The following is a 23,830-nucleotide window of genomic DNA, read 5'->3' as shown; positions in this document are numbered from 1 at the left end:
ATTTATTCCTCTACTCCAAGTCAATTGCACAATATTTACAGCAGTAGTCACATTAGAATAACGTCAACTGTACTGTAACTTGCTAAAGTAACTTCGAGAAAGATGTAAAAATAAAACAGTGTGCGTCATAGTTTGAACAATTTCTGCGATAATCGTGCTCTCTAATTGGAAAAGTATCTATTTATTCAGAGCGAAGATAAAAAACGCACTAGCGCCAGGCCAGGTTTACCTTGTGGGCGATCATTATCATCATCATCAACCGATAGACGTCCACAGCTGAACATACCGACATAGGTTTCTTTAAGGGAAGGGGGGACAGTCCACACGCCACCTAGTTTGCGCCGCGCCGCTGAATCTAGCGGCTCTTTGCGACTCGTTTGATGCCATCGCTTTTCTAGTGCGAAGTCGCCATTCCAGTACTTACCTACCTTGGGTCTATCGGCTTTTCGGACTATGTGCCACTTCAGCTTCCCAGTCCGCTGAGCTGTCTCTGTCTCTACTCTGGTTCTCTTACAGAACTCCTCATTTCTGATTTGATCACGTAGAAAAACTCTATCGCCCGCTGAGTGACTGAGCTTTCTCATGGGACCCATGGTTACAAACCAGTAACATACTTCCAGCAAAAATCAAAACGAAATAGGTTCAGTGGCTGAACTGCGAAATGATTTATTGGAGGCCAACCAGACACATTTTCGCATTTAATAGTATGATGATCCAAGGCAATGTATTCAGTTATCAGGATTTTTCTTTGTTGATTGATTGTTCAACCAATTCTTACCCGATAATAATAAATAATCAACTGAGCAATAATCACATATTTACTCAACCAATACACAGCGCTAAGCACGTCACATTTGACGTCCGATTCAACTTAGTGGGGATCTCTGCCTTGATATAAATTCATAAGGATTAAAAATTTATCTCAAGATCTCATTCAGTTACAAGATACCTAGTCAAAAAAATTCATAGGCGGTGGATAATTTTTTAAAATGAATTCAATAATGTTTGTGTTGTTTGTAGTGATTTGTGTTGTTCAAAGCATCAAAAGCATGCCTTTGGAGCAGGCAGAAATCGGTAATTCTACTTATACTAATTATTATATAAAAATTGGAAAGCCTGGAGCACCGCAGAGACGGTAGCTCTCTATGCGTGTTCTATCACATTTATAATGGGGAGTACTTTGAACAGCTTTTTGACCTCATTTCACCCTACTTTTTCGACAACCGCACCGCACAATTTCACCCTCACCACCTGAGTGTTTGGTGCACTTCGATCGTCTGTTGTGCCAGATCCTTCTTTTCGCGTTCATGCAAACGGTGGAATCAACTCCCATCGGCGGTGTTCCCACTAGATTACAACATGGGGTTATTCAAGGGGCGGACCAACAAATTTCTAAAAGGCCGGCAACGCCCGGCAGTTCCTCTGGTGCCGAAAATGTTCATGGGCTGCGGTAATCACTATTAACATCAGGTGTCCCGCCTGCTCGTCTGCTCTATTTTAAAAAAAAATCCTGGCACACACCTCCAAGTTATCGGAGTTTTAAGAACCTTACTAATTTCTAATAACAGTGAAGGAAAACATCGTGAGTAAACTCCAACACAGGGGCATCCTCAGATGTAGACCTTACCTACAATGCACAATTGCAATAGTAGGGAATGGAACTGTGTACCCGTAGTACAAGATTTTACGTCTCACCAAACCAAATCAAATTCGAGAGTCGAAATACTTCCGCGTTACAGTAAACTGGATCTTAAACGCCTTGTTTTAAAGCTCAAGTTTGTCTACACTTCTACAGCCAGCGCTCCAAGCGGAAACATTGCGAAATTAAAATCAGTGGCATTGAATATTTGACTTCAATTCAAGGCTGTTTAGGTCCATTTTACTGTAACGCGGAAGTAGTTCGACTCTCGAATTTGGTTTGGTTTGGTGAGACGTAAAATCTTGTACTACGGGTACTGGCGTCGGTAGAATACTTTACCTAATACCAGAATAGAATATCTAACGAAGTACCTACACTTACCAACAAATTCCTAACATATACCCTTTTAATATTGATTTCAGAATCAGCGTTCGAGTTGTCCCCAGATCACAGGCTTTCCAAAAGATTCGTAAATCCATCGATGACTTCGGGTGGGTTTACAAGCGATGATTTTTCCAAAATCAGAACTAAAAGAAAGTAAGTAGGTATACTTAGGTAAATTGTTAATTGTTGGGCTTATCTCGATTACCTAAAGTACCTATCCATTCAACAGCAGACACGCAACGGTTCGGTTAAGTTCTGGATTCACTATACTTATAAGTCCCGCAAATTGCTAATGCACGTGGCCGCCATTTTAGTGATGTCAGCACTAGACTGAAATTTCGAGCTGATGGTATATTTTTATTTCGGCTGACGTCAAAATGACGTCATTTCGATGTTAATGAGACATGGTTCCAGCGCAATAGAAATTTGCGGGACTTATACCACTGAAATACAAACATGTCGGTAATTGACCCCAAATTCGGCATAATAAAAGTACTGGCGTCCCATATCCTGGCGGTTCGAATAAGAAACAAGGGAGAAAATCTCACAGTAGAGTTTAACTCTCAAATCTAGAAGTGTTATAGCTGTCGAGATGTCTTCTGACGAGTAGATATTGTATTGAATAGCTTAAGTAGATATATTTCGGTTGTTGTTTCTAGTTTGGAAGAAGAATGCGAGAAGTTAGAGCTGTGCAAGCTGCACGCTCGCTCCAATCGGAGTTTCATAGCAGCATTCCAACTATATTTTGTCAAGTAAGTTCAAATAGGTACCTACTTGCTATATTTTGTCAAGTAAATGTCAAATAGGTACTATAGTCCGTACAAAATGACTCCTCACGCGACATTTTAACTCTATGGGTCAGCTGTCATGTCAAAAGTATGGTACACCTTTAAAATCAGTACCTACCCTTATTATAAATGTGAGTGTGTTTGTTTGTTGGTTTGTCCTTCAGTCACGTCGCAACCGTGCAACGGATTGATGTTATTTTTTGCATGGGTATAGATAAAAGAGACCTGACATAGGCTTCTTTTTATCCCGGGAAATCAAAGAGTTGCCACGGGATTTATAAAAACTAATTCCTAGCGGACGAAGTCGCAGGCATCAGCTAGTAATTTTCATATTATTGACGTTGCTTGTATTTGACTTTAGTCTAAAATATTTAAAAGGATTGACTGACTGACTGATCTATGAATGCACAACTCAAACTACTGGACAGATCGGGCTGAAAGGCATGCAGATAGCTATTATGACGTAGGCAACCGCTAAGAAAGGAAAGGGGGTGAAATATGGGTTTGTTTGTGTAGTTCACGCGGTCGAAGTCGCGAGCATAAGCTAGTTAGTCTATAAAAACATTTTGTATTTGGTTTTCAGTAAGGAAAATGCTCACCTGTGGGACCATCAGACACACACGGCCGCGGACTGCGACCGGCGCTACAGCTGTTATAGATAATTACTAGTAATCTACTAAACCTATAGTTTTGTCAAACTCTATCCAGCATTTATCAGTACTAATATTATAGAGATAAAGTTTATAGGGTCGATTTTGACGACCTCCCTGGCGCAGTGGTAAGCGTTGTTGTCTTAGTAGTGGGAGGTCCCGGATGCGGTTCCCGTATTGAATTTTTTTAATTTCTAAATTTCTGGCCTGGTCTGGTGGGATCAAACTCTTTGATTTTCTGGGGCTAGCCTATGTCCTTCCCCAAATCTCGGAATTTCGTCAAAATCAGTTGAACGGACGGGCCGTGAAATGCTAGAAGGCCGACAGACATACAGACACACTTTCGCATTTATAATATTAGTATAGATTATTTTCAATAAGTAAGTATAAGCCGCCAAAAAGGATTTTCTGTCAGATGAAAGGTCGGTTAATAAAACAAGTTAAGTTATAAACAATCCTCATTTATTTGCCTTCACACTTAAATCTATTGTACACTTTCACCATCACAACACAACAAAAATAACTTACATAAATAATAATTACTTGCTTCATTCATTTCATAAATCATAATAATTCGTTTTGAAATAAACAATAAATAATAATTATTTGCTTCATTCATTTCATAAGTCACAATAGTTTGTTTTGAAATAAACTGGAAATAAATAATAATTACTTGCTTCATTCATTTCATAAATCATAATAATTCGTTTTGAAATACATTAATAATAAATATATTAATAATCAATACTTATAATAAAATAATAAATAAATCATTGTTCTCGATAACATTAAACACAATTTCATCAAATAAAAAAAAAGTTGTAAGTTCCAAAATGGAATGTTGAAAAAAATTCAGATTAAAATATAAATTGATTTGATATTTTACTGACTAGCTGTTAGTTTATTTTGTAATTTTTGAAGCGGGTTTAGGGTGCCTGTCCACTGATCTGTTTAGAACAAGATTTTTGAGCTATTGAGGCCTTTTTCTTTTAGTAACAGACTGATGAGATCTAGGTTGGAGCGCGCTTGCCTAGAAAACGCCTATTCACCTATGCCTTCAAGGTATTCAAGTTAATTTATCACTAGTCATGCTTACTGCGCCTTCTTCCGAGGCGCTCGCTTGATGGCGTCCGGCCTGAGGTTGGGTAGGCGGTGCCGTTGTGTGTACAGGAGGCCCAGAGCCGCCAGCAGGGGTAATACTAGCAGGGAACTCTGGCGGAGCTCCTGCTCTGATGACTTCACCTGGAAAATGAAATGATTATCACTATGTAAAAAAAAAGCTGTGATAGCTTAGTGCTTAGCCAATCCGCACATGGCCAGCGTGGTAGACTATGGCCAAACCCCTTCTCACTCTGAGAGGAGACCCGTGCTCTGCAGTGAGCCGGTGATGGGTTGATCATGATGATGATGATGAATGTCCACTGTCCCACCGCTGGAGATAGGTCTTCTCTATTAACAGAGAATTCAACCTCAAGAGTATATACAAGGTTTTGTATGAAAACAAAGTCATATAATGTTGGGGGGGACAGGGATGCTTCGTTGTGATTGGTGGACTCAAAAATCACGTAATCTCTGTAGGACTCTGTAGACTAACTGTAGGACATAGATCTTATTGTCCGCGGGTAGCCGCGGCATGACGTCATTGGCCCCGGATTGTTGTGCTGGTTGTAACCGGTTGGATCCAGTTTAGTAGAAAACTTATTTAGAATTCAAATCATGAATTTCGTAAAATTCCTTACCACGATTCTTCTTTATACTTTCCTGAATTTTGACGGCTGGATGACATCACTTTTTAAACTAAAATTAATTGAAAAAATGTTTAAAAAATACGCACTTTTGGCATGAAATCGATGTCAAAATGGCGGAATTTTCCATCAGAATTGAAGTAGTAGACGTGTTCGCCGTAAGAATGCGTCACTTTCGATAGAGACGACTCCAACTGTAGGACGTAGGTCTTATTGTCCGCGGGTAGCCGCGGCATGACGTGCATTAGCCCCGGGTTGTTGTACTGGTTGTAACCGGTGGGATCCAGTTTAGTGGAGTAGAGGGAGGAATGGGGGGTCGCCTCTAGAGCGAGTGTAAGGCGCAGGGTCTTGTAATGGTCTATGTTGGGGGTGTGGATTAGGACGTTGGTGTCTGTTAGTTGGTTGGGCTGGATTATTATTAGGCGGATGTTCTCGATGTCTTTCTCTTTGACCTGGAAAAAAGGAAAGGAAACTATTGTTCTTCTGTGTTGAAGCTGACATTTTGCTAGATGCTCAATAGGACTAGAATCCAGAACAACTAGCTTATGTGGACTACACAAATTTCAAATCCCTATTTTACTATCTTAGGGATTAAATTTTCAAAAATTTGATAGATCAGTCAGTCACTTTATATTTAAAGATCTATTTAAAGAAGAAAAAGTTACTAACTGACTGATCTATCTACGCACAGCTCAAACTACTGGACGGATCAGGCTGAAATTTGGCATGCAGATAGCTATTATGACGTAGACATCCACTAAGAAAGGTTTTTGAAAATTCTACCCCAAGGGGGTTAAATAGGGGTTTCAAAGGGAAACGCCATTCGTCAAAGGGTTTTTGGCCAAAGTGCATCCATCAATGAAATTAATTAAAGGCATTAGGACTCAAATCACAGATCAAGCAACAAGCACTATTTTGGACATAGAACTCGGAGGAACTTTTATAAACCTTTTTGTTTATTTAAATAATAAATAAATAAATAAAACGTTTATTTTTCAATCATCTAGATTACACACATACATGGATTTGATCTTGAACAAATTTGCGTGCTTGTTGACATAAGCATATACAATATTAAAAATGGTACAGGATCAAGAACTGGGTATCCTAGCTAGATTTTTAGATCTGTGTTAAGGATAGCCAGCCCTCAATTGTTGATTTGTTTTCTCAGTAAGAATAATTGCAATACCTATATTGCCAAGATTGTCATTACGAGCGAAATTAGTCGAGTGTCTTTTAATTACGCCGGAGTGTTACGCACAAACCGTTACGAGCAACATTTCAGTCATTAAATAAGTTTTTTTAGTATTCATAAAATTGATGGATGAATTTTGGCGTTTCCCTTTGTGTAGTCCACGCGGACAAAGTCGCAGGTATAAGCTAGTACTCATATAAGAACGAAAAGCAACATACTTCGACCGGTGGCGGCGCTTTGGCGAGCTCTATGCCCATCAGCTCCTGCTCTGTGGACTCCTTCAGCTCTATCACATACACGCAGTTCGGTAGCAGGCCACGGATTCTGTAAGAAAACAAAGTTTACACATTAGTAAATACCAAGCAAACCTGCCAAGTGCGAGTTAGACTAGCTCACAGAGGGTTCCCTTTAGTTTCTTAAAAATCCCGTGGGAATTCTTCGATTTTCTGGGATAAAAAGTTACCTTTGTCAATTTCCCGGACGCAAGCTACCTCAGTACCAAATTGCATACAAATCAGTTAAACGGATGGGCCTTTAAGAATTTTATCAAAATCAGTTGGGCCGTGAAAAGCTAGCCGACAGACAGACAGACACATTTTCGCTTTTATAATATTAGTATGGGTGGATAAATAAAAATTTGATTTTATTTACTAGGTTGACCGAAAATGGACACGTACACTATTCGAGAATTAATTTAGTTAGGAAACTTACCTAAAGTCCCCGTTGGATGACGTAGTTGCGTCTTGCTGAGGACAACGCGCCGCGTACTCCGGCGAGGCACGTGCTCGCACGGGCACGCGCGCCACGCCCGTGCCCCCCAGAGACACGGCGCGACCGAGCGCCGACCACGCCACGCGTACTCCCCTGAGCACGCATCAGAATCATACACATCAAATTGTTAACAAAGAGCGAGACGAATAGCGTTTTTAAATAAGTAAGGAAAAGTTAACAAGATAGTTAAATAACATCAATTTTCATTTGCAGAATTTAACGTCTTCCCCTCTTATCTGTACTTATAATAATTTCTTAGTAAGAAATAAGACAGAATATGGCCAAAACCCTTCTCACTCTGAGAGGAGAGTAGAGACCCGTGCACTGTAGTGAGCCGGCGATGGGTTGATTATGATGATGATAATGATGAAGAAATAGGAAACCACGCGTTAAACCATAATCATAACAGGCCTACTTGAGCTGCAGTTGGTGCGTGATGGTCTTAGAAGAGCAATATATGAACGTACTTGAAGAGCAGCTGGTGCGTGCGTCCGTCCTCGACGGGCACTATGGAGTGCGGAGGCTCGAAGCGGTACTCCTTCATGTTGGGCTTGACGTAGTACTGCGCGGGCGACAGCGCGCCGAAGCGAAGCGAGCCCGTGGCTCCTGACGCTACGTTGCGACGGAACGAGCCGCCGCTTACGGACACCAACGCGCCCTACAAAAGGAGAAACTCTTTTGAAGTGAAAACTTCTCTAGCTCGAACCTTTTTTCGGGTTGTTCCACACATGACACAATATATTCCGGCGTTTCTTCTGTTCGAGGCATTTTGGCTTTAATGCTTGTGCATGGTTGTTGTGTGCGGTTACGTGTGGAATTGCCCAGAAAGATGGATTTTAATACAATATTGACAATTATAGAGGGCTTATAAGAAGTACACGCGCCGGACTTTCGGTCGCGTAATGTGTCGCTTGCTATGCAAAATACATTGAATGTGATCTAGCAGAAGTAATCGCTCTACGCCGAACGCATCAGAAATTCAATCGCGCAGTTGAATATTTCCAGGTGCGCGATTTAGGGAGAATGGCAGCTACAATGCCACGATCTCTGTGTGCCCCGGAGAGGTACGTGGAGCGGAGACGCCGGCCGCCGCTGCTGGCCGTGCCGTACGGGCGGCAACTTGCTCAGGCAGGCGCCGCTGCTGGCCGTGCCGTACGGGCGGCAACTTGCTCAGGCAGGCGCCGCTGCTGGCCGTGCCGTACGGGCGGCAACTTGCTCAGGCAGGCGCCGCTGCTGGCCGTGCCGTACGGGCGGCAACTTGCTCAGGCAGGCGCCGCTGCTGGCCGTGCCGTACGGGCGGCAACTTGCTCAGGCAGGCGCCGCTGCTGGCCGTGCCGTACGGGCGGCAACTTGCTCAGGCAGGCGCCGCTGCTGGCCGTGCCGTACGGGCGGCAACTTGCTCAGGCAGGCGCCGCTGCTGGCCGTGCCGTACGGGCGGCAACTTGCTCAGGCAGGCGCCGCTGCTGGCCGTGCCGTACGGGCGGCAACTTGCTCAGGCAGGCGCCGCTGACGCGCGCACTCCGCACCCGCACACTTAATAGCCGAAAGAATAGATATTTTTTGTTGCTCTCTGACTGAGCTCACAAGGATAGCAATGTGGATTATTAGTTATTCATAAGATAGGCGTTAAGTAGTAGATTAATAATTTTATTATCGTTGTAAATAATTTATTTTTTAATTTTAAGTATAATTGTTAATAGGTATAAGATAGATTAGAGTGCACTGTCGCATTAGGACTACCCTGTAAGGACAGTGCACATTATGGTATAATAATAAATAATAAATAATAATAAATAAATAATCTCAATCACCTCGGATTGGTCGATGCTCGCTCACTATTGGCTACAACGCATTGATGCAACAAGAATTGAGCAAATTCAGCCAATCACAACAATTGAGATTGCACTAATGATTGATGCAGGTTTAAGACAATCCCCTACAGCTACATACCTCAAGCGGCGTGTCATCCGCGCCGTCCACCAGCTGCACAGTGATCTCCGCCAGCTTGTGAGCGGTGATGTCACCATTCAGTTCTCTCTCGTTGAACACGTAGGAGTCCTTCTCCGCAGTGATCTTGTACTGTATGGTGGCGTCGAGCGGCCCGAAGCTGTACGCGCCATCTTGTCCCGTCAGTTGGGTCAGTTTTACATCATCTGGAAAGTAATTGACACATTTGTACTATAGGGGTGATGACTACTAGTCAAATCAGCGACTTTTTATCAAACGACGACCTCCCTGGCGCAGTCGTGAGCGCTGTGGTCTTATTAGTGGGAGGTCCCGGGTTCGATTCCTGGCAGGGGTTTGGAATTTTATAATTTCTAAATTTCTGGTCTGGTCTGGTGGGAGGCTTCGGCCGTGGCTAGTTACCACCCTACCGGCAAAGCCGTGCCGCCAAGCGATTTAGCGTTCCGGTACGATGCCGTGTAGAAACCAAAGGGGTACGGGTTGAATAAAAAACTGCCATATCCCTTTCAGGTTAGCCCGCTATCATCTTAGACTGCATCATCACTTACCATCAGGTGAGATTGCAGTCAAGGGCTAACTTGTATCTGAATAAATAAAAAAAAAAAAAAAAACGTCAAAACGCTCGCTTAGTATGGGAGCTTTTTTTATTTTGTTTATTTGAAAGTAATCAACAGTGTAATTACATAATTATTATTTAAATCTAAATCTAGTTTTAATAGGTTGTTGTTTGTTTTTTTTAATAGAGATAGCGAGCAAATGAGCAGGCGGGTCACTTGATGTTAAGTGATTACCGCTGCCCATGAACATTAACAGCACCAGCCGGCCTTTCAGGAATTTGTTGGTCCGCCCCTTGAATAACCCCATGTTGTAATCTAAAGGGAACACCGCCGAAGGGAGTTGATTTCAGTTTTCATGTGCGTGGAAAAAAGGATCTGGCACAACGGGTGGTCGAAGTGCTCCAGAAAACCAGGTGGTGAGGGTGGAATTGATTGCGGTGGCGTGCGGTGCGGTTGTAGAAAAAGGAGGGTGGAATGAGATCAAACAACTCTATAAGTGCTGGAAGTAGTATTCGGAAGCGTAGACGTACCTCCCTCGAGGGTGACGGTGACGTCAGCGACTGGAGGCACGACCTTTCCCTTGAGAGTAAGCGCTTTGGCGGCGCGCAGCGTGAGCGCCTGCGGCTGGCACTCCGACCCTCCCACTAGCCGCTGAGGGCCGCGGGGGGTGAACAGCAAGTGAGAAGATTGGGGGGTCACTGTTATCACTTCGCCCTGGAGAACAAAATTGTATTATTACACTTGCTGACCCGCCCCCGCTTTGTTCAAGTGGAATTTTTGAAAATTGATGAGGTGGTGGAGTTTCCAAAAATCCTGAATAAACATATTTCTTCCATTTTAACTGAAAGCCTAAATATCAATTTTCATTCAACTTAAACAAGTAATAAAAAGTTTTCAATAAACCCCGACAGCTGGGCTTTGCACTCCATCTTTTCAAAGCGCATAAATCCGAAATTTTGATTTTTTAAGAATTTTATGTGCCCGTCACTATGGGTACATAAAATACATAACACTCGCGCCATCAAGAACCATTCGTATAGTTACGAGCGGGCATAGCAACATACATACAGTGCCACAAGGCTCTCTTGGCACTTGAATGACATTGACAGGGGGGCGCTGTTGGAGAACAAAGGCTTTAGAATATTCAAACTAGACCGTTCACTGTAACTTGTCCCCTGACGTTATGTTGGCACCATTGCAAATCACACAATAATAAACCCGTACCCTCTAACAAAAGCTTTTTTAAAATATTCAGATACAACTTACAAGTTTGCCCTTGACTGCAATCTCACCTGGTGGTAGGTGACGATGCAGTCTAAGATGGAAGCGGACTAACCTGGAAGGGGTATGGCAGTTTTTAATAAACCCATGCCCCTTGGGTTTCTACACGGCATCGTACCGGAACGCTAAATCGCTTGGCGGCAGGTACGGCTTTTTTTTTTTTAAAGAGTATTAGCCATAATTAATGACTAATATTCCCCTTTCCTCTCCAATTAAGCGTCAGGCTTATGCTAGGAGTAGGTACGACAATAGTGCAACGGGCGGGATTTGAACCGTCGACCTTTCGGTTTTCAGTCCACTCCTATACCGGTTGAGCTATTGAGGCTCAGGCTATGCCAGTAGGGTGGTAAGTAGCCACGGCCGAAGCCTCGTAACTTCAGTCTAAAAAGAAAGAAAGAAAGAAAGAAAGAAAGAAAAGACGTTTATTTATGCAATTGTGCCACACATTACAACTTAAAGCTAAGATCTGGTTATTCCGGCGCTTCTTCCACCTGAGAACAAGCAAAAGAAGCGCCGGAACAAACTGTCATATTGTGTGGCACAACCCGAAAAAAGGGTCCCAGCTCAGCATTATGCTGTATGCCTTGTTGCACAAGAACATACAGCGCTGATTTTCAGCTGGTACCCTGAACCTGAGTCTAGTGCTGACGTCACTAAAATGGCGGCCACGCGCATTAGCGATTTGAGGAACTAATACCTGTTTGAAGGAAACCTACACATTACGTACCTCAGCCAAGTACACTGTATGCTCGTACACGGAGCCCGCGTCCTCTCGTGCCGGCTTCAAGGGGAAATCCTCCCCGGGCTGCCCGTCCGAGCTGAGCTGCAGCACCACGTCCATTGCTGGCTCCGGGGAGACTATCCTGATGACTGCCGCGTGCGCTGTCGCCACGAACGATACGCTCTGAAAAATATGCGCGAATATTTTAACTCTCAAAATACGTGGTAGTAACGTTTTAACTTTTGACATGACAGTTGACCCATAGAGTTACAATGGCTCGTGAGAAGTCATTTTGTACGGACGGAGTGCGAAAGTGTGTTTGTTTGTTGGTCTGTTGGTTTGTCCTTCAATCACGTAGTAACGGAGCAACGGATTGACGTAATTTTTTGCATGGATATAGTTGAAGACCTGAAGAGTGACATATAGGCTACTTTTTATCCCGGAAAATCAAAGAGTTCAAAAATTTTCAAAGTCGCGGGCATCAGCTAGTACTCAAATAATTTTCTTACCGGCACATCTTGCGTGTCCATTTTGACGGTGACCTGCGGCGGGTGTACGCGGTGGCAGCCGCGCGGGGTCAGCGTGTACTGGTCGGCGAGCGGCACGCACTGCCGACTAGACCCCGCTGGTACTGACAGAATGCCGTTGGTTGCTTTACTTGAGTATTCCACCTACAAATTCAAAAGAATGGCGTCAATGGGGATCCATACTGCCATTTCGGTATTTGACAACTTATAGTCAAATCAGTAACTCTTCAATCAAACGACAAAACGCGTATAGTATGCGAGCCACTATGAAATATTGAAATGTGACGTGACAATCATTTGACGTACTTTTTTTAGTTTAATCGATAATTTAAAATGGTTATTAATTACACTTAAAACTAACAAAGGGCGTGGATTTTACATATTTTGATAGATCCTCTATTTAATATCACTGAAATTAATAATTTATTTTTGACACAGGCAAATACCCAATTTATGGGATGCCAACACGGCATAAATCACGGAGAATAGAATAGAGAATAGAATGTTTTTTTATTCATGTAAACTTTTTAAAAGTGCTTATGAATAGTCAGGTAGTTTTAATTTACCACTGGTTCGGAATGCCGTTCCTACCGAGAAGAACCAGCAAGAAACTCGGCGGTTGCTCTTTTTAATTTTTCAATTTACAATGTTATTATACCGCACTACACAAGCCATTGCAGCCCCGTGCATTGCTGGAGCGAATCAAATCCAAGCTTTTTTATCGTTTACATAGTCCGCGACTGTATAATATGCTTTTTTTAGGAGCATACTTTTACTGCATCAGACCTGACCCAGGGCGTTGCATAGGGTTGTCTTAACCCAGAAAACGTTCAGCTTTTATAAAATATCAAAGGTCTGGCACTCACTGGCTCTCTCTCTATTTAGTAGGAAACTATGAAGATGACAGCTTGCATAGGCCGGACTCTTGTGGCGCCCTCTCAAGATCAGTTTTGCCTGTGGATCCCCAGTCTGATGTTTTTCTCTAACCTAGAGTATATTCTGCATTTTTTTCTTTTGAATATTACTAAAAAGGATGGATAAAGAATTTTAAACTAAGGACTCGAAATTTTTGTGTTACTCTACCAACAAAAGATCATAATATAGGTATTTCAGAAATTTAAATCTAATACCATAAACCTTGAATAGATGGCGCTGTGCTACTTTCAGCTGCGTTATTATACTTCGTCTAAAAGAGTACAAGTTTAGAAAACATTAGCCAAATAGTTATCAGCTTCGCAATTCTGTTGAATTGCAATTTTTGATATGGATAACTGTCCTCAGGGTACAAATCCAAATTATTTTGACTTAGCTTCAGTGTTTCCATATGTAAATCGAGAATTACCGTGTTGAAGGGTTAAAATTACGGTGTTTCTAGATTAAATTACGGTCGATTAGCTAAAGAATACTGTGTCATTTTTAAAAGAAAAAAGTCACGAATTTGCTTTTTAATCAATTATTAATATTATTCTGAATCCGACTCTCCTAGCATAGCAATATCTTTTTCATAAACGGATTTATTCATATTAATATTTAGTTAAATCTCATTAATTTTACATTTCACTCCTTCCTAATTGCTTGAATAAGGACGAAAATAGATTGCTGAGATTTGATGCTTAAACCGAGAGCAAGAGAAATGTTGCCATTACGAAATATGCTAACGTGACTGAGATTCGTATTCGTATTACGCAGTATATTATGAATTTGTAACGTGATTTTTGTGTTACGGTGACACGGTCAAGGTAATGGCTATATTACCTTGACCGTAGATTAGGACTGAATTACGGTGCATCTACGGTAATTACCGTGTACATGGAAACACTGCTTAGCTTAAGCCCTAAAGCAGTAGTCCCCGGCGCCAATCTTCTTGGCGATTACATGACGTTCGCCTGCGCAGCGACTACCATACCATACATAATATTTAGATGTCAAACCGGAACACTGCTGCTCGATTGCGGTAGAATGACACCTACAATGTCACGATCACAATCACCTCTGATTGGTCGACGCTCGCTCTCTATTTTCTATACGATTCTTGTTGCAAAGCATTGTTGCAACAAGAATCGTACAAATTCCGCCAATCACAACAATTAAGAAAGAGAAAAGAAAAGTTTCTTTCTTTTGAAAGATTTCTTTTTGTAACCTGTCATTTGTGTTTCTGTGGTGCAATAAAGTATATACATACATACATACTTTGAGATTTTAATAATGATTAATGCAGGTTTTACGAAATTGACGTACTGTATACGTCCCGCAAATAGCTAATGGGCGTGGCCGCCATTTTAGTGACGTCAGCACTAGACTGAAGTTTCGAGCTGATGGTATATTTTTATTTCGGCTGACGTCAAAATGACGTCATTCCGATGTTAATGAGACATGGTTTCATCGCAATAGCAATTTGCGGAACTTATACTAGACATGTAGACCAAATTGTACCACATTCTAGCAAATAAACACTATTTCTATTTCTATGTGTGGGGGTGATACCAGTCCATGAGTCGAAGTGTCTCAAGGCATCTGCTGAACAGAAGCAGCCTTGTAAAGAAAAGGGCTGAAAGAAATAGTTCAGATAGCCAAGCAACTTGTGAGGACACGGCCGAGCCTTCTTGCCCAGACCTTGCTTCAGACTTCAATCAGCCAGTCGAGAAGACACCAAAACAAATCAATCATCTTCAATCACAACAAAACAATCGCCTGGCTATGTTGGTGTGCGCGCACACGTACACATTGTTACAGTGCGACAAGGCTCTCTTGGCACTTCAGTGACATTGACAGGGGGGCACTGTTGGAGAACAAAGGCTTTAGAATATTCAAACTAGACCGTTCACTGTAACTTGTCCCCTGACGTTATGTTGGCACCAGTGGCGTGCAGGCAATAGAGGCATAAATTCACTGCTTACCCCAGTTGTAATAGTTCCATGCATATTTTTCATTATGACCTGCCAGTAAACAGGTTCCTACTTAACTAATGCATACCCTGGCTTCAAACCCTGTACACGCCACTGGTTGGCACCATTGCAAATCACACAATAATAAACCCTAAGATTTTAGAAATAAAGCAAACAAAGCAATGGTGCCAACTTGATGGCAGGGGAGAACTTAAAGTGAACGATCTGTAGAACAAAGGGGACACTTAACGACAACGTTAGTTCCGGTTTTCGCCACGCGCCAAGATAGCCTTGACGCACTGTATGGTGTGCGTGCTCAACCGCGACGCGTTACGCACACATACGCGTTAACGCTCGTCGGTGAACTCACTACTACAACTAAGGCTGTAGTCCAGTAAATAGAGCATTTAACTTCGCACTAAATTTCCGATCCAAGTTTTTTTTTAGGTTAAGGGTCACTTACTGATCATAAAATCACAAAAAGCTCCAGATGGAGCTTCGATCGCAATCTTGAGGAAAATTTTTTGGCTGACATCTCGAAAACTATCCGCTTTAGGGCAAAAATTATTCAGACCATTATTGTAGAGAATAAAATTTCGCATCTTTTGTTTCCTGTAAAACTTTTTTGTAAAACTTATCGTTTACGATTTATGGCCGATTGAATGAACAGGTTTTTCTATTTCGGCCGATAACTTAAATCGACCATAAATCGTAAACGGTAAAGTTTTACAAAAAAGTTTACAGGAAACAAAAGATGCGAAATTTTATTCTCTATAATAATGATTTATTTAACTTTTGCCCTAAAGTGGATAGTTTTCGAGATATCGGCCAAAAACTTTCCTTCAAGATTGCGATCGAAGCTCCACCTGGATCTGTCAGCATTTTGTGATTTTATGGTCAGTAAGTGACCCCGCACGCGCTGGCGCGCAGATCTGGAGGATTTTGATGGCCTTGGTGCGCTCTGGACGCGTCTGATCGCTAACAGGGATACCTGGAAGAAAAAGGGGGAGGCCTTTGCCCGCGTTTGGGATGACCTCTGAAAACAAAAAAAAAAAAAAAAAAAAAAAGGTACTAATAATTTGAAAAAAAAAAAAAAAAAAAAAAGGTACTAATAATTTGAAAAAAAAAAAAAATTTAGAGGTAGGCTTATTTATTTATTTATTTAAGTGACCCTTAACCTAAAAATAAAATAAAATTGGATCGGAAACTTAGTGCGAGGTTGACCAAAAAAAACGGCTTTATTTACTGGATTACTGAGCGGTCATCGTGATATACAACATCTATACCTGCATGCGATGTGTAGCGGTGATGGCTAGCGCGAGCCCGTGCAGCTCGAAGTCCGGCACAGGCGGTAGTTCTTGGGTAACGGCCACGTTGTGTGCGGCCTCTGCCCAGCACAGCTTGTCGCAGCTGACGGAGACCTCCACACTACCCGGCACCACCTCCTCAAATGTGTATTCACCGTCTGTTGAAAGTGAAACATTGGCCCCGATTCTCTAGTCTCTGTCTAAACTAAATTTAGAGTATCCGCATCCCTTTCTTTTTACTAATGCTAAAAAAGGAACGGAACATGACTTTCACATTTAAAGACTCTAAATTTTAGTGCACAATACAAATTTAAACAGTAGGTTCGCGAGTGCGTGCTAAAATCACGGGTTTTACCATCTAAAAATTAAATTTAGAAATGTCAAACTGCTTCTGTCCCTTTCATATTACAATAGTAAGAAGAGGGTGCGAACACTCCAAAATTAGGTTGTGCTTAGAATCGATGCCATTGTACTTGAAAAAATGGTTCATGTGCGTTTCGGATGAGGACTTGAAAGGCGAAAAGTCAAACAAACAAAAAGTTGTCTACGTAGCGCATATTGTTCGCACTAACGGGCATAACGACGCGCGGATCTGCATCACGTCATCGGAATATCACCGGTGACAAGTCGTATCTCACCGAGGTTATAGTAATAATAATAATAATAATAATAATATATAATAATAATAAAAACCTTTTATTCAGCCAAATTTACAAATAGGTAGAAACAAGTAGGGTGCCGTAGTCCCTGGGGAACCAAGGAGCCGACCAGTGTCCATGCTCCCTGGTTCCCCAAGACCCAGGCACCCACTTCTTAAAACTAGCTTAGAGTCTATCTTGCCCAAACGGGGCGCTGCCTCAGCTTATTGCTACAGTCGGTAGTACGCGACAGGTCGAGGTGGCAATCGGGGTATGCGGCGGGGGACGCCCCCGGCACACCTGCACGTCACCCGCACTCGCACGCACCGGCTTAGCGCGGGAGCTGTGTGGGTGCGCGGGGCGTTCCTTCCCCGATTGCAATCTCGACCTGTCGCGAACTATACCAAAACGTCACCGAAGTCACCAAAATGTCAAGGGTGATAACTGTGGCCCTACCGCGGTTGTTTGACAGCTACAATGTCACGATCGCAATCATCTCTGATTGGTTAATGCTCGCTCACTATTGGCTACAATGCATTGTTGCAACAAGAATCGCACAAATTCAGCCAATCAGAACAATTGAGATTGTAATAATGATTGATGCAGGTTTTAGACAATCGCCCTACTGATAAGTCATCAGTGACTTATAAGACTTGACAACCTCCCTGGCGCAGTGTTAAGCGCTGTGGTCTTATTAGAGAGAGGTCCCGGGTTCGATACCTGGCAGGGATTTGGAATTTTATAATTTCTAAATTTCTGGTCTGGTCTGGTGGGAGGCCTCGGCCGTGGCTAGTTACCACCCTACCGGCAAAGCCGTGCCGCCAAGCGATTTAGCGTTCCGGTACGATGCCGTGTAGAAACTAAAGGTGTATGGGTTTAATAAAAACTGCCATACTCCTTCCAGGTTAGCCCGCTCCCACCTTAGACTGCATCGTCACTTACCATCAGGTGAGATTGCAGTCAAGGGCTAACTTGTATCTTAATAAAAAAATATAAAAAAAAATCATCCTTATCACTATCGTGAAAACTCTGTTCACCTGATGCCAGTGGCGTGCAGGTCATAGAGGCATAAATGCACTGCTTACCCTAGTTGTAATGGCTCAACGCATATTTTTCATTATGACCTGCCAGTAAATAGGTTCCTACCTAACTAATGCTTACCCTGGCTTCAAACACTGTGCACGCCACTGCCTGATGCCAACTGTAATAAACTGTAAATGGAATATAGTATCGAAGAGTAGACTACTCACTGACAACGGGCGCGTGTCGGGGCGGCCCCGCGTAGGTGCCGTCGGCGGCCAGGGGGCGCAGCGCGACGCGCAGCCCGGCGCAGTACTTGTCGCACAGCACGCGGCCGCGCACGCGCGCGCGCACCTGCCCGAACGACACGCCCGTCACCGCCCCCCGCCCCACTGACACTTGCTGCTCCTCCGGGTAGAACCTGTGCACGATTCAATAGAAAATAAAAACATATACTCTTCGGCCATACACCATATATCTTCTACAGAAGAATTCAGCTGGGCTGGGCAGCATTTTCAAAGCTACGACAGGTCTTCGAATCGTCGATACCGCAAAGCCTTAAGACTAAGGTCTTCAACGAGTGTGTCCTACCTGTGATGACGTATGGAGCGGAAACGTGGACACTGACAGTTGGCCTCGTCCACAAACTAAAAGTCGCTCAGCGTGCTATGGAGCGAGCTATGTTGGGTATCACTCTCAGGGATAAAATCCGGAACGAGGTAATTCGCAGAAGAACAAAAGCGACCGACATAGCTCAAAGGATTAGCGCGCTGAAGTGGCAATGGGCAGGCCATGTCTGTCGCAGAACCGATGGCCGATGGGGCAGACGTGTTCTGGAGTGGAGACCGCGTACCGGTAAGCGCAGTGTAGGACGACCCCCCGACCCCCCCGCCCGCTGGACCGATGACCTGAAGAAGGTGGTGGGGAGCGGTTGGATGAGGAAGGCGGAGGACCGTGTTTGGTGGCGCGCTCTTGGAAAGGCCTATGTCCAGCAGTGGACGCAAACAGGCTGATGGATGGATGGATGGATGACTCTTCGGCCAGGGAGTTAAAAGAGGACAAACTTCACCTCACTTCACAAGTTAGAGTTGACTTCCCTGATACATAACAACTTCTTATTTTACTTGACATCTTCATATTGACGGATTAGACTGGACCAAACTTGAATGGACTAGACAAGACTGGCTTTATTTGCGCTAAGTGCTTGTTCACGTACAACGGGCGTGTGCGGTATACAGTGGCCCTACCGCGGTTGTTTGACAGCTACAATGTCACGATCGCAATCATCTCTAATTGGTTAATGCTCGCTCACTATTGGCCACAATGCATTGTTGCAACAAGAATCGCACAAATTCAGCCAATCAGAACAATTGAGATTGTAATAATGATTGATGCAGGTTTTAGACAATCGCCCTGCTGGTATCATTAGAAACTAGTGACTGACAAGCTGTGATAGCCTAGTGTCATAAGGACGTGCGCCTTCTAATCGGAGATCAGGGGTTCGATCCCGGGTACGCACCTCTAACTTTTCGGAGTTATGTGCGTTTTAAGTAATTAAATGTCACTTGCTTTAACAGTGAAGGAAAACATCGTAAGGAAACCTGCATGCCTGAGAGTTCTACATAATGTTCTCAAAGGTGCTACCAATCTGGTAGACTTCATGGCCAAACCCTTCTTACTCTGAGAGGAGACTCTGCTCTGTAGTAAGCCGGCGATGGGTTGATTATGATGATGATAATGAATGACTGATTAGTGACTACGAGTATACCAAGGACTCGATAAAATAAATAAGACGCATGATTGCCAAAAACTAAACCTTCTCATAGTTGAATATGATACTCACTGCAATCCGTCCCTCTGCTCCTGTTCGCTCACTTCCACCTTGGCGGCGTACACGCCAGGCGGCAGGTATGTGCACCATTTACCTGGACCAAACAATACCATCATTCTATACGCAACTGATAGTAGGGGTCACGCACAACGGACGGCTAAGTGCGGAAAAGAAACCCAGAAAGAGAAAGTAGGTAGGGGTCCAGAATAAGGTATCTAAGGCACAAACTCGACGGACGCGGGTCCGCGTCGGTAAGGCGGGTTAGATATACGATTACTGATTCGGAGAGAGTTCGTTTTTTTTTTAGACAGACTGGAGGCCCTGGTAGCAGATAATATTCGCTCGGAGAAACAGTTTCGATCGGGAGCTCAAGCGCAAAAAGCATGTTCCACATTGATGCGACCATCTTTTGTCAACAGAGAAACGAAATGAAAAATTTGAAAAAAAATGAAATAAAAATTAAAATTAAACCTGATTCAATGCCCTTAAACTCCAATTTTAGAGCAATGTAGAACCATACCAACCTCGGTGGCTATCATTCTGTGTTAGACACTGAGTTAGCGAATCACCAAGCAGAAGCTCTGTTCTATTGTCTCACCATCATAGTCACTCACCATCACTAGCTGCTTGAACGCGGCGGTCGGACGCGCGGCGGTCAGTGGCCCTCAGCAAGACAGATCTTGGTTCCGGCGGTGCCAGCTCCCCGCACACTTGCCACCGAGCCGCGATAGAGCGGAGCGGAGTGCTCACTCCACCAGCAGTCACTATCACTGGCAACTCGTCGAACTCGCACTGCGCTGTGAAATCGCAATGACAGTTCGTGTATAGATGTTCTATTTCATGACGATCGCTCAGCCTTGGTTGTATAATAGTGAGGGTACCGATAAGCGTTAACGCATTGATGTCCTGAGACCACAACACTGCGATGCGACGTCGGGTCGTAACAATCTACGACGTCGCACAATGCACTATGCAAATTTCCGATGCGGTGCCGCACCGTACAAACTTGCGATGCGACGACGTATTGCCGATCAGTCGGTCTCCACACCTCTCTGTGTGCCATTCTGTGCTGTGTGTGTATTTTTTGATGCGTCTTAACGCAAGTAGAAGCAGGATACGTGTAGTGCGGTCCATGGCTCACTAGAAATTGATGGTCAAAGTTTTGTCGTACGATGCGAAAAAATATTTATCACAATTTTATTTTACCACTTTGTCGGCGTGATTTATATTTATACCCATGCCAAATTACAGATTTCTAGCACTAATATAGTCTCTGAGATTAGCCGAGGACGGATGGACCTAAAAAAGAGCTATTAGGTTCCATTTTTAACTTTTGAGGGTAGAACACTGGAAAGCACTCCGAGAAATAGAAAAACGTTAATATCTTTGATTAACTCACCATGTTGGAAGTTAAGTGTGAATGTCCCAGGTTTCAACCCAGTCAGGGTGAATTTCCCCGCAGCATCAGTTGTTCCTATGGGCTGACCTCCCATTGACACCCTAACGCCCGATAGACCAGCGCTGCCGGAGCTGGTTAGCACTGAGCCAAGTGCCGTGAAGCCACTTACCTATTGACAACAACATTCCACTATCATCAGTCCATAAATACTGACTGACTGTCTGCAGTAAAAAACGAAAAATGGCATATTTTTCCTGCTACACATAGCTCCTTAATAATAATGGTAGTACTATTCATTTCTATTATTTTTTATTTTATGCAGGGTTTTGGGCATCAAATATATCTACTCAACTATTGATCAAAGAAAAAATTGATTTTTTTTGTGAAATTTTCAGAATCTGAATGCTGAAATAAGAATGTAATAATTGGAAATTTTACAGAATAGATCTAGAATTTTTTTTAAATGATGTGATTTTTTATTTTGGAGTCTTTTCAGGTTCAGGCCATTGACTCATGCTCTAATTGCCTTAATGATAACTGCCATTTTTAAAACTGACCTCAAAGGCATTCTTGATATACAAGCTGTCATGGTTGACAGTGAACGGCACTGCATCTGGCTTGATATTGTAAGTGATGGCAGCTTGTCCTGGCGACTTGGACAGTGCCAGGAGTTTGTACTCTCCCGCTGGCACCAGGCCAAACTTGAACTCCCCTGCAGCGTCAGTGACGGAGTGGCAGATGGGGGAGTCTGGAACACCTTGCAGAAGAGCTGTCTTGCACCCTTCTACTCGGAATTTAGGATTCTCCTGCAAACAATAAGCACAATAAGCCTCGATAGCTCAACGGTTAAAGGAGCAGACTGAAAACCGAAAGGTGGACGGTTCAAATCCCACCCGTTGTTTTTATTTGTCGATATTTGAACCCAATTGCGTGGGTCATGGTTACAACGGGATCTAATCTAAATCTAAATTAGCCTGTACTGTCCCACGACTGGGCAAAGTCCTCCCGCCGATTTTTCTAGTCATCCTGATGAAATTCTTGTCTTAAATTAACTAAAAATTTATATTGGACTAAAATACTTATTGTTATTAATGTAATTATTTCCTTACCTCTATAGAATAGAGGAGAACATATATTCCTGCAATAGGGCTTCCGAAGGACGTAACAGATCCAGACACATCGTAGCCCTTCACAGTGAGCGAGCCCAAGGGCAGGGCGGTGTTGCCCTCCTTCACTTGAACTACTGTCTGAGCAGGGTCTAGCTTCCACCTGTCAAATATATACAGTAAAAATAAACATTATTTATGTTGATGATTAAAAAAAAATCATCATCATCATCATCATCAACTGATAGACGTCCACTGCTGGACATAGGTCTCTTGTAGGGACTTCCACAGCCACGGTCTTGCACCGCCTGTATCCAGCGGCTCCCTGCAACTTGTCTGATGTCCGCCAGAGCCTCCAGTAGCCAGCAGGGGGCACCATGAGCAGGTAAGGTTGTATATAGGAGCGGGAGATACGCTCCCTTACCCCCTTTATTAAAAAATAAAAATATAATATCGCAAATACTATACATACCAAATACTATAACCAGTCTGAACTCCATCATAATCATAATCATATCTTTTATGTGCTTGAGTACAGGTACAAAAGGTGGTGGTGTGTGTACAAATATCAAAATTGGATGGCAAAAGTAAGTATAATATTCCTTACCTGGGATGAGTAGTCTTCACAACATACTTCCCCGGAATAACAGGGGTGAAGTGAAAGTCCCCACCCACAGTAGTCACAGTGTTCCTTACATCCCCTTTTTCATTCACCAACTGTACATTTATTCCAGTAGGACCCTGTTTCTGCCCCGCCGTGATCACTCTGCCTGTTATACCAAACCCGTTGAACACAAAGTTGATATCTTCACCAGTAGAACATTGATCAGTTTCACCGTCTATTGAGAGTTCAACTTCCGAAGGTTCGAAACTCCATCCTGCAGGTGGATGGACCTTTAAAATGTACTCCCCCTTTTCATATAAAGGTAGAAAATAGTAACCGTTGGTCGGGGCACATTCTGTTTTCTCTTTGAGGCTTCCCTCGTTAGTGTACCTAAAATATTATGGAGTCAGTCAATAATAAAAAATTTGAGGGTTCAACATAAAATATCCTTATTTTACAGTTTGTAGGTTATTTATACAAACTAAACATAAAGTTCTCTATCTTATCGTGACCTTATTCTGTTAATCTTAATAAGTAAAATTAATTTTAGGTTAACTTACAAGCCAATCTCGATTTTCGAAAAGTCCAAGCTTGCGTGGCTTTTAACGAATCCGCCGCATCCTAATATATCATTGGAATAACATTGTGACACAGTATTGATAATAAATATTAAAATTAAGGCTCTAAATCGAAATAATATTGAGAAAAACATTTTCAAACTTTCATGAAAAATTGAGAGCCAAAATCATAGATAATATACAAAACACATACAAAATGTCACTCATATGTCACTTCACTGTCAGAAGTGATGTTTGCT

General features: G+C 42.9%; 2 protein-coding genes across 2 annotated transcripts; one reads left to right on the top strand and one right to left on the bottom strand.

Annotated features, from left to right (window-relative positions):
• The first annotated feature begins 880 nt into the window (after nucleotides 1–880).
• On the top strand, nucleotides 881–3,913 carry LOC117990843 (uncharacterized). The gene is made up of 4 exons (XM_069507856.1): nucleotides 881–1,074; nucleotides 2,062–2,176; nucleotides 2,683–2,775; nucleotides 3,395–3,913. The coding sequence occupies exons 1-4, from the start codon at nucleotides 990–992 to the stop codon at nucleotides 3,471–3,473; spliced, it is 372 nt and encodes a 123-aa protein (XP_069363957.1). The 5' UTR covers nucleotides 881–989; the 3' UTR covers nucleotides 3,474–3,913.
• LOC117994655 (BOS complex subunit NOMO1) lies at nucleotides 3,907–23,753 on the bottom strand. The gene is made up of 18 exons (XM_034982613.2): nucleotides 23,574–23,753; nucleotides 23,017–23,403; nucleotides 22,413–22,572; nucleotides 21,861–22,109; nucleotides 21,304–21,472; nucleotides 20,519–20,701; nucleotides 19,917–19,998; nucleotides 18,304–18,494; nucleotides 16,395–16,573; nucleotides 12,206–12,367; nucleotides 11,703–11,879; nucleotides 10,225–10,408; nucleotides 9,123–9,325; nucleotides 7,640–7,830; nucleotides 7,113–7,265; nucleotides 6,620–6,725; nucleotides 5,296–5,658; nucleotides 3,907–4,703 (listed from the first exon to the last, which is right to left on the bottom strand). The coding sequence occupies exons 1-18, from the start codon at nucleotides 23,723–23,725 to the stop codon at nucleotides 4,554–4,556; spliced, it is 3,441 nt and encodes a 1,146-aa protein (XP_034838504.1). The 5' UTR covers nucleotides 23,726–23,753; the 3' UTR covers nucleotides 3,907–4,553.
• Nucleotides 23,754–23,830: the final 77 nt, after the last annotated feature.

The sequence above is a fragment of the Maniola hyperantus genome, chromosome 2 (genome assembly GCF_902806685.2).
Source record: "Maniola hyperantus chromosome 2, iAphHyp1.2, whole genome shotgun sequence".
Lineage (NCBI taxonomy): Eukaryota > Metazoa > Arthropoda > Insecta > Lepidoptera > Nymphalidae > Maniola > Maniola hyperantus.
Note: the sequence above shows the minus strand (reverse complement) of the source record. Positions and strands in the feature narration are given on the sequence as shown.

Excerpts from the sequence above, each read along its gene's own strand:
- LOC117990843 (XM_069507856.1), top strand. The coding sequence starts at position 990 with ATGAATTCAATAATGTTTGTGTTGTTTGTAGTGATTTGTGTTGTTCAA. Across the intron at positions 1,075-2,061 it reads TTTGGAGCAGGCAGAAATCG|AATCAGCGTTCGAGTTGTCC; the intron begins GTAATTCTACTT and ends TATTGATTTCAG. Across the intron at positions 2,776-3,394 it reads TTCCAACTATATTTTGTCAA|TAAGGAAAATGCTCACCTGT; the intron begins GTAAGTTCAAAT and ends TTTGGTTTTCAG.
- LOC117994655 (XM_034982613.2), bottom strand. The coding sequence starts at position 23,725 with ATGTTTTTCTCAATATTATTTCGATTTAGAGCCTTAATTTTAATATTT. Across the intron at positions 21,473-21,860 it reads ATATCAAGAATGCCTTTGAG|GTAAGTGGCTTCACGGCACT; the intron begins GTCAGTTTTAAA and ends TGTTGTCAATAG. Across the intron at positions 20,702-21,303 it reads CACACTTAACTTCCAACATG|CGCAGTGCGAGTTCGACGAG; the intron begins GTGAGTTAATCA and ends GCGATTTCACAG.